The sequence below is a fragment of the Thermobia domestica genome, chromosome 5 (genome assembly GCF_964235325.1).
Source record: "Thermobia domestica chromosome 5, izTheDome1.hap1.1, whole genome shotgun sequence".
NCBI classification, from domain to species: Eukaryota; Metazoa; Arthropoda; class Insecta; order Zygentoma; family Lepismatidae; genus Thermobia; species Thermobia domestica.
This window is the reverse complement of record NC_137458.1, coordinates 284457455-284468258: the sequence shown is the minus strand read 5'-3', so window position 1 is coordinate 284468258 and position 10804 is coordinate 284457455. Positions and strand designations below refer to the sequence as shown.

The window sequence follows — 10804 nt, the reverse complement described above, 5'->3', positions numbered from 1 at the left end:
CGCATGCCAATATCATACACTACAAAGTTAGAGAAAATAAGTAAAATTTTCCGAAGAAATTCCTTTTTCTAAAACTTTGAGCACCTTGGGCCCGGACCCGGATTGACGTCTCAAAAAAATAATAAATAATTAGAGGTATAATCCTTATCAAAAATTTCAATACGATATCTTGAAGGAAAGGGTGGATTTTTTTTCGAAAATTGCCTTAAAAAATGTGACATCACGCCCCCGGTCCCCATTTGGCTCCCCAAGTTGACCATCTGTTTCTAAAATATATCTGGAGTTTTCTTTGATCCATGTGTGACTTGACCAATGAAAATAACCGGCTTTAAATGCCAGTTATGGCATATAAATATGAAGTTATAGCCAACACTACATTATGTACGAAAATGTACCATGGATCGTTAAACAATATTTGTCTATACGAATAAATTCAAAAGCACTTAGTGTACTCTGTTTCTAAAAATTTCGCAAATTTCACCTAATCCTGAATTGTGAAACTAGTAGTAAAAGAAGTGTTAAGAATGTATTGCTCGAAAAATATTATAATAAGGATTTAGTCCAATTCAGTAGCAAATTGCAACTTAGTTTAGAGGTGCCCCTCCTATTTCGAACCTCACGAAAAGCACTAGAAACGACAAACCACGATTAGGTTATATTAGCTACGAGTTTGGCGTGGAGCCCCGGATCCGATTCTCGGCAGGAGCTCATGTGGTACGGATTCTACGTTAATCAGTAGGCCCAATCTCATACAACCTCGCTGCTGAAAGAGACATTAAATTCAAATTCAACTCAACTTAAGTTTTGTAGCCTTAAGGTTTCGCCCCTTGCAAATAGGACCAATTTGTTCATACTATTTCTCACATTAATGAAACCTTACATATCCACATATTATATAAGAACTTCAAATAACTATTATTCACACTTTGAAAATGAAATCAATTGTTTAACGTCCCACGTTTATGCCATCCAGAGCTAAAAGAAACGAATTATATTGGAAGGGAATGATGAAAGGAATGGTGGAATGATAAGTGGGAGGAAACGGGAGAAGGGTGAGAATACACAAGAACACGATGTCGTCCACCACGAACTCGTACGACCTGAGATCGAACCAGTCATCCTTTGAACCAGAAGCGAGTGCTCAAACACTGAGCCACTGTGTCCCCGTCTTACCTATTGTCTCCGGTAAATTTTCATCAAAATATGCTTAAAAAGAAGTGTAAAAGTGTGCACGCCTGGATTCATAGATGACCCGTTCGTACAAAACTATGAAACGAGAGTGTCCATGAATCTTTAGTAGTAGTATTTGCAGTTTTAACCTTTGTATTTGACACCAATACACAAATATGATCAAAGGCTTAGAAGCTCTAGGTAATAGATACCCTCATTACATTTAATAAAACTAATTTTATTATCTAGCTACTAGTGACTCAATGAATTAAAATATAAGGACGCTAATCAATGGATTTAAAAATGAAGACAAGCGCGAAAACTATCATCAAAACCAACATAAAATACTGGCACGTTTTGATTTGAGTATTTAAGACGTAATTTATTTCATTCTTGCAGTTCAAACTTCAAATTATATGATTGTGTTCATTTGAAAGTATTATTTCTTGAAAAGTATTTCTACCTTTTTATACGACACATTCAGATTTAGATATTAATAAATTAATATGTATATTACGAGGGCGGGCGAAAGTATAATTCCAATCAATCAGAAATCTTTATTTAATTTCTATGGCTAAGGTCGACCGTGAAAAAAATAAGCCGTTGCAAATGATAAAGCCATCTTATTAAGGTGCTACAGGCTATTTCGATACTAGTAAAAGTATCTATCCTTGCACAGGAAGATTAATGTTTATGAACAACATTTAAAATAAATGCTCACTAGGATAAATAACAAAGAAAACCGCTCTCGGCTTTACCCTGTCGGGAAGGAGCCGAATAGAATAAATAACGATAAGCAACACCTTTGGCATTAGCATTGGCAAAATAAATAAATAAATAAATAAAATAAAATAAAATAAAATAAAATAGAAAACAAAAATTATCGCGGGTCAGCTTTCATTGGGGTTGAGATTAACCTTGGTCCTAGATGTCATTGAACTTGTCACCAATCAGGCTACTGATCCTGAAATCTATATTAATTCGATGGAAATCTCAATAATTTTTCCACATTTTATTTTTCCCCTCTTTTCGCCAATGGGGTATGTACTTGCACTTAGACAGTACTGTGAGTGTCACTGTTTACTTTAGTAACCCTCTAAACTATACATTAAATACTCACATGTATCACTCTCGATTATTTTTACATGCCAACCACTTCTCCTGTCATCAAGGGACATCCTTACCTAATAGTATTCTTTTCCAGATTTATGTCATATGTGTATGTCATCTTAGCTTTAGGACCGATATTTCATAGTAAGTGACATATTTGTAACGTGAAGTAAGATACTGTATTTTCTCACATAATTGCATTTAAAACTAGTAATCGCCAGAACCGGCTCAGGAAAGATACTTTTCATATTTTGTGAAAGTTAAGTAATTTCTATGATTTTAAATTTTCGTACATACCCTGCTTGGTACAGAGGGGCAGTGAATTGAATATATTACGTATTATTTTATTGCGCCTTAAACGCAGATCAACACCTCATATAGCTTCTCTACTAGGCTTGCTGCTAAAAGGTTTATATGTGCGATTTTGCTGAAAGGGCTCAGTTTCAATTTCCGTTTGAAATTCATATGATTTTAATTCCTCATTAAGGAGTATGCTCATATCTGACTCCTGAAAGGTATGCTGAACACCAATCTAACATAGGCGTGGAAGTGCCGGGTTCGATTCATGGCGGGAGCTCATCTGGTTCGGATTACACGTTAATAACATCTCATACAGCTTCGCTGCTGAACGGGCTAAACGGACGCTGTTAAACTCAAAATCAACTCACTTAACTCCAATCCAACATACCATCCAGGGTTGATACTGACAAGAGAAGTTAACTTTTAGAAAATGATTATTATTAGTACAGCTTTATTATTATTATTATTATAAACTAAAACTGAGTTAACTCATCCATATCTCCATGAAGAACTACAACGCAAAGAAATGAATTCCATTGAGTTTCAACTAAGAAACACAGAACATGTTTCATGAAAATCTAATATTAGGAAAGTTATCCTCAAATCTTTATAGTACTTATTTTTTAAATGATCGTGGGAGCTCATACTTTCCTTCTGAGTTAATATACTTCTCATGATATGGGTAATTATTAAGTCTGAAATACAATGCACGCTATAGTTTTAAAATCGTTAAATTTGAAACATTTATGGAATAGTTTTTTTTTTCTAGTGAGGAATTAGCTCTATCTTCTTAACCGATTTCAAACACAAGCAACAGATATATATTCACCTAATTTTGTCAAAGGGAATACATTTTTTAACTTAAATCATTATTATAGAAAATTATCTTATTCATTTGGTATATGAGGAAATGTTATGATGGAGACCTTATTGAACGAAATGAAATTTCTAGTTTTGCATCGCACAAATGTGTCATTGAGACGAGTGGAGACAGTTTATTAATTAAAGCGAGTAATTATGAAATAAATGGTGTAATAGTAATGTAGCAGAAAATGAAACGTCTGGAGAAAACATATGGGTATGATATTGTACAGCACTAACTGATGTAGTCATAGACAGAATAAAGGATCCCTAGTAAAAGCATTGAGCCACCATGCCCTCTTTTATCACTTCCTGTGTATAAGTTTTTTCCAATAGAAGACATTTATGTCTTAGTGCAAAATTTCATGAAATATTTATTTGTTTGTTAGTTGAAGAGAGCAATTCCTCTATATTCTGATCTTCACTCGAAAAAATAATACATATAAAGTCAAATAAGAGAAAATTCATATTAGGACTGCCTATTACTACTCGTTAAATTGAAATTTTCAATAGCCAACTCCAACCAATAGCCTGATTTCGAATTATGGAAGAATACAAGGAAAAAACTTTATTGAAAAATGAATGTTACAGAATAGAAGAGCAGAGAATTTTAAACACAAACACACACACTAATACATGTTGAATAGAATAGTGGTATCTTTTGTACTATCACTTCAGTGGGTTTTGTAACAATTTTACCTTTTTTCTTTAAGTTTACAATGGAAAGTATTCATTCAATAGACGTATACGTGACAAAATGCCAACTTCAGTGTTCAGTGAAATTTGGGTTAATTTTGACATTATTAGTGCCATTGTGCTAACACGTTTTGATTTATATTACTAACTGGTGTATCTCACAGCCATAGAATTCTAGTGGGTGCTACTCGAAGCACATTCAATCTTCGTTCTTCGGCTCTTATCTTTTTTGAGCACTTCGTTATATTTTGTTCTCTCGGGGCTCTTTCCGTAAATGGAAACAATCACTTTGTGAAATCATTGAACGCTCTCTGTGTACTTGGGGAAAACGTACGATAGGACACAGTTTATATTTGAAGGGATTTTGAAAGAGTCAGTCACTGTAAACTCATGTTACTTAATATAGACTTCGCGTAGCAGTGTCGAACAGCTGTGAGAGGGAAAAGGAAGATAAACAGCAAAATGCCAGTCTGGATAACATATGCATGAAAATACTACTTAGTCCACCTTATTTGTTCTCTCGTGTAGGTATAAAATACAAAACAAATGCAATATTTTAACAATGCTTTTATTTCTAAGGAAAACTAGAGATCAAGGTTTCGTGTAATGCTTAACCAAGATAACCAATTCCACGGAGACCGATTCCACGGAGACCTTGTGCGCCATAACCCCAGGGTCCATACAAGCCACGTGTAAGACCAAGTCCATAGGTTCCAAGACCGTATCCACCAAGACCATATCCAACACCAAGTCCGTATCCACCAAGACCTAATCCGCTGCCAAGACCATAACCACCATATACACCGACTACGGGAACTGTAGCAATGGAGAGACGGTTGTTGTTTTGGCTACTAACTCCAGTGCTGAGAAGGACGGCTGAAGAAGAAATTGCACATATATAAAATAAACAAACAAGGTCAAATAGTAGGTAGTAGGTCAAATATTATAAAATAATTGTTAGCATTATCTTTGAGTACAGAAAGTTCTTTTACATTTGATATGTGATATTTTGGAAAGAGTAACAGATTCTTTAAATTTATAAACTTAGAATTGCTGTATTAATTAAGTGAGAATTTTATGAGATATTAATGATTCTTATAAAGCAATAACTTTAACAATATTAAACTTATGTGTTATTTAAATCTGCTCTTCTTAGCTTTCCCTTGTCTGTTTTAGATAGATAGAGAGCATGACAATTTTAACAGCGTTGACAGTTAATTATTTCTGCTTTATTGAATTTTATCTACATTATACTTTATGTTAGTTTTCATATGCATAACGTTTTCTTCTTCTTCTTCTTCTTCTTCTTCTTCTTATTATTATTATTATTATTATTATTATTATTATTATTATTATTATTATTATTATTATTATCATTATTATTATTAACTCATTTACTGTTACTGTTCCAGTTCCAATTTCATAATTCATTTTCGTAGCCTATGGTATATTAACAAATTTGCAAACTCTGCTATTGTTACTGGCGGTTCCAGTAGTTGAGGAGGTAAAACTAAAATTTCTTGAGACAGAAATCAATTTATCCGCACTATATATAAAACTACATGAACTGACATAAAATAACGGGTACTTTCGGTTGACATGGAAAGTTGGAATTTGGTATGATAGTAGTTTTCTGGGACTAACCCCAGGAAAATGACCAGAAGTGAGTATTTTTTAATTTTTATGAAGTCTAAAGGGGGATTAAGAAATTGCCCATGTTATTTAAATGTTCCATTCTTGGACATATAATCTGCTGTTTTAGGGATTTGGAATTGGAATAAAAACGTGAAATTCGGTATGCTTGTACTCATTTGTCATCGTTACCTTAACAAATCACTAAAAGTAATCATTTCCAAATTTAGAGTGCTTTTATGGGAAACTGAAAAATCATCCCCATGTTATTTATATGGGGCACCCTTTACACACTAAATTATTTGCTAGTTCCTGTAGAACTACAATGACTAAATTTGATCTGGTTGTAACTTTTTGAGACTAACTCACAGAAAAATTGCCAAAAGTGAATATTTTGAAGTTTTAGTGTCCAAAGGAGAGATAAAGAAATTCCTCATGTTATTTAAATTAACCTTTTTTGGAATTATAATCTCATATCTTAGGTACTTGGAATTGAAATAGAAACTTCAAATTCGGCATGATTGTACGTTTTCGCTAGTGTTACCTAAGTAAAGCGCCAAACGTTGAAACTTCCAACTTTAGAGAGGTTTTATAGGGAACTGAAAAATCTTTCGCATGCTATATCCATGGAATATCCTTTTCACCCCAAAATGTGTAGACACTTCCGATAGAATCAGAGCGATGAATTTTGACGCAATTGTAGCATTTCGGTACGAAATGACTGGAAAATCACCAAAAGTTGAATATTTTTAATTTTTAAGAGGTCTATAGGAGGAAGGAATAAATTCCCATGTCATGCTTCTTCTTGTGATACAAAATCTTACCGTTTATATAGTTGAAATATAGAAAGATACTTGACATTCCGTAGAATTGCAAGTTTAAGAGGTAGGAGGACGTACGCCGAGCAAACGCGGGGTCTGAAAACACGGAGGCCAGTCTTAATATTTCATTTCTTGAAGCAAATAAATTATAATTATAATCAAACAAATTATCATTGCTATGTAAAAGTACGAGTTTAAGGGGATCTTGGTAGGTCTATGCAAATTTTGAGGAAATAGAAAGGGCAATACACTTTAATATATTAGTTACTGTTCGACTAAAACTAATGTAGTGGCGGTTTGGGTTTACTACAGAATCCAGTAGTAATATGATTTGCGAAACTACAGGTATCTTCTTCATTAAAACATTTTACATAATTTTCACTCTCGGTCAAGATACTAGGAAACAATGTTGTGATATCCATGTGGACACCGATCAGTAAAGCCCTTCACAACGATTATTTGTACTTTATATACAGTTTTTGTGTGATTAAGATTGATATATCAAAATATCTAATACAGGTCATATCTATTTTAAACATCAGATTCATTTCTTTAGCAGTTCATCGTAATTATGAAATTTGAAACACATTACATGATAATAAAATGTCTACTTCAAACTCAAAGATTAATATGGATTGTTTTGAAATGCTGTGTTAAGGAGAAAAATTTGTATATGATGAAATATATTGATTTCGGTAGCGTTATTACCTAATTGATATTACGTTAAAGAAAATACAAGCACAAAGAAATAAGGTTTTCTAAAATACAATGGTTTTACGTTTAATCATAGTAATTTATTGTTCTACACGCAAGAAAGAAGTACTCAAAAATCCATCACTATTCTTGAATTTTTATGGTAACATTCCACTATTGAATTGCATACGAGATCACTGGAGAAACTTCATGAGATTTCAACCAAACACTTATGTATTAGAAAGCAAATGCATTACTTATTTATTTTCTACGTCTTTGTTCAATGGGGATAAATTAGGAGGAAAACCAAAATTTGGATCAATTAGGCAGTAATATCAAGTGCGAGGAAATAATAAAAATAAAAGTATTAAGTTATATTAAACACTAAACAATTAAATTTAATTTTGTGGCAAAAGTAATTTGTTTACATCTTTCATTTTAAAGGATAGACACTGTGCTTGGCTTGAATTAAAATCGCAATCAAGGAAATCACTCGAGCATGCTGAGTCAGATTAAATATGTATGGTGTGTTTCAGAGCGTAGCGTAAACAACAAATGTGTACAATGGTTACACTAGAAGGCATGTATTAATTATGGAAATTAATGAGTTATTGTAGCATGCTAAATGATTACACGACATAAAAAGACATATTATGTTATTTTATTTTACTTTCCTCAATAGAAAAGAAGTGAACAGAATAGTTAAATAATAATCCACCAACCATTAATGTCTGTAATTATTTCACATAGTTTCCAAGAAAGAGAATTAAGATATACTTACCATAAGAGGCTCCGAAAGCCAAAGCCAAAGTGAAGAGGAAAGTGTAAGACATCTGAAATTATAAATAATGAAATAATAATAATAATAATAATAACTTTAAGTTTGTTTTAAAAATATAAAGAATTACAAAGCTAGATATCAGAGTTGGGTTCCTCGTTAAAGGATGTGTGGTATGGTTCATACAGTATAGTGTAAACATGTTATGTATCTTAACATAGTGCTAAGGAGTAACGTAACTGAAATCAAATTTCAAGAAAGACATAAGTTTGGACAACTTCTTTTGCTGTCCCTGGAAGGACGTTTCTTGTCCAATATTAGAAACTGACATATCCAGTGGTATTTTTTTGAGCAAATGAAGCCATACTAATTCAGCATTTATTTAAGTGTAATTGGTATCACTAATCATAGTTTTTTTATATATATTTAATTATTCACTTTAGTTTCCTCATTTGAATGTTCCATATTTCTTCTCTATTCACAAAGAAAAGAAGCATGACAGTCGGCCTGGTTTACAATTGCTGCTAGCGATACTAGACTATGTAGGATAGAATAACAGTCAGACTGAAGATTGACGCCAATTTTTACATAAATACTTTATAGTTTACAATGAAAGCTTCTAGTTTAACATCCACGATTATGCCCTTTAAACTAAGGGAGCCGGATCATTGAGGCAAGTGGATGGTGATAGAAGAACCGGGGAATGAAAATGTGGGAGGTAACGTGTTATACCTCGAGAACACCCAGAGACACGTTGTTGTCAATCAGATAATGACTTGACCGGGGATTCAACCAAGGATCATTAGCACCTGAGATTGTGCTTCCATTGTGACACCGTGTCTACTAACTTTGTGATTTTAAATTAAAATATTTCCCATTGTTTGCTATACTTTCGTTCATAATTATTACTGTACTGTTTACAATAGTAAGTAATAGTGATCCTGAAACTTTGTTGAAAGTCTTTCGAGCATTTTACTTATTCATTCGGAACCCTTTTGTTTCTTTATCTTGTAAACTAAGATATTTAGAATCAAATTGGTTCCAAGGTAGTAAACTTATATCCTTGAGGCCAGCAAATGAAACACTATATATTGTTATATTAACATTTATATTTAGTATTATCACAACGTATAATAGTTTGGTTTATTTTTTAATGTTGTTGACATCGATTATATTAATCGGTAAAGATAGACACATTGAGAGTTTAATGGTAATTTTGACTTTAATGAAAAGTTGTTTAATTGAAATTTACATATGTTTGAATTCTTTCAGAATTGTAAGTGGAATTTGTTCAAATGCTGAAACAAGTCTTCAATTATTTTACAGATGATTTTATGTACTGATTTTCTCTCCGTAGTCATAGGGAAATCTAAAATATTATATTCTTGAAAACAAGTTTGAAAATCTTTTACTCTCCCATTAGAATTCTTTTAAAGGTTCTTTGCTGAGCCTGGTTTCAGTGGGAAAAAGGAGTATTCCGAACAAATTCACACATTCCTAGTCAGTGGCGGCTATTGGATGTGAAAAGTGGAGGTCAAGATATGATCTGAATATTTATAAATCATTGTTAGTTTTCCTGGTTGTTTCTAATACTTTATTTGAAGAAAGGTTGTATAACTAATAGAATACTACCTTTTCAGATAAAATACTGTATATCGTTTTTCATATTTTTTGAATACATTAACAACAGCAACACAAGTAGGTACTAGCCCTTTGTACTCTTAAACAACGAAAGTGTAAGAAGAGATTTGATTCCTTACTCATGAAGATTGTAAAATTATGTCTGCAGAATTGTGTGATCAGATTATTTCATAACAAATTTGCAAAACAAATAAATAGAAAGGCTAATATTAATCATAGTAATGAATATATAATGAGGCTTGGTTTGTAGAAGTTATATTGAAACTGCGGATTAATGAACAATTCATATTTTTAATTCCACACATGCCATTAAATGTATGTTCTTACTCTTAGAAAACTAAAGACAATAAATAATACAAGCATATGCTAGGACAATTAAAGAAATACAAAATTGCATTATTAATTGCTTTGAAATGCAATTAAAACGCAATTCCTGCGTGTTTTTCTTTTTATTTCACGGAAATCAATATGGACTCACGCAACGGCAAATATTGTATGGCATCACTTTTTACTATGAACCAGTGATACTATAAAAGCTTTACATTTTCAAATAGAACTACCAGTATATACGTTAAGGGGTCACTTCGAAAAAGTTGGGCAACTGTCCCCCCTTGCACCCTAATCCCTGCCTCTGATTATCCTCAGGCATGAATAATAATATAAACTGTGAATAATATATATAATAAAAATGTATCGAGAACAACAAATCTGATACTTGCAAATGATCAGAAAATCGAAAATAAATAATTAGATCTACTTATACTGTTATAAAATATATAAAAGAATACTTTACCATTTTGGTATTGAAAGGTGTAGTTCTTGTTACTCAGACAAGTAAACTATACTTAATGCGTGTTAGTCCCGTATTTTATATGCAACGAATAGGAAATTGTTTCACCTTGATAAGGAATTTTGAAAACTAAGAATAAAGGATTATTTCTGGAATTTCCTTCAATTTAATAAAGCTTTCCCTAAAATCACATCCTAATAAGCCACCAAAAATATTTTAATTACCTTTTCCATTTCAGGAAGAAACTACTACGAAATAAGCATGTATCGATGAAGGAAAATTGTTACAAATTATAGAAAACATAAATTCCAA

The 10804-nt window shown here is 32.3% G+C and overlaps 1 protein-coding gene across 1 annotated transcript; it reads right to left on the bottom strand.

Annotated features, from left to right (window-relative positions):
- Nucleotides 1–4709: 4709 nt before the first annotated feature.
- LOC145684892 (uncharacterized) lies at nucleotides 4710–10521 on the bottom strand. Its single transcript, XM_081757244.1, has 3 exons — nucleotides 10496–10521; nucleotides 8065–8116; nucleotides 4710–5013 (listed from the first exon to the last, which is right to left on the bottom strand). The coding sequence occupies exons 1-3, from the start codon at nucleotides 10496–10498 to the stop codon at nucleotides 4748–4750; spliced, it is 321 nt and encodes a 106-aa protein (XP_081613370.1). The 5' UTR covers nucleotides 10499–10521; the 3' UTR covers nucleotides 4710–4747.
- Nucleotides 10522–10804: the final 283 nt, after the last annotated feature.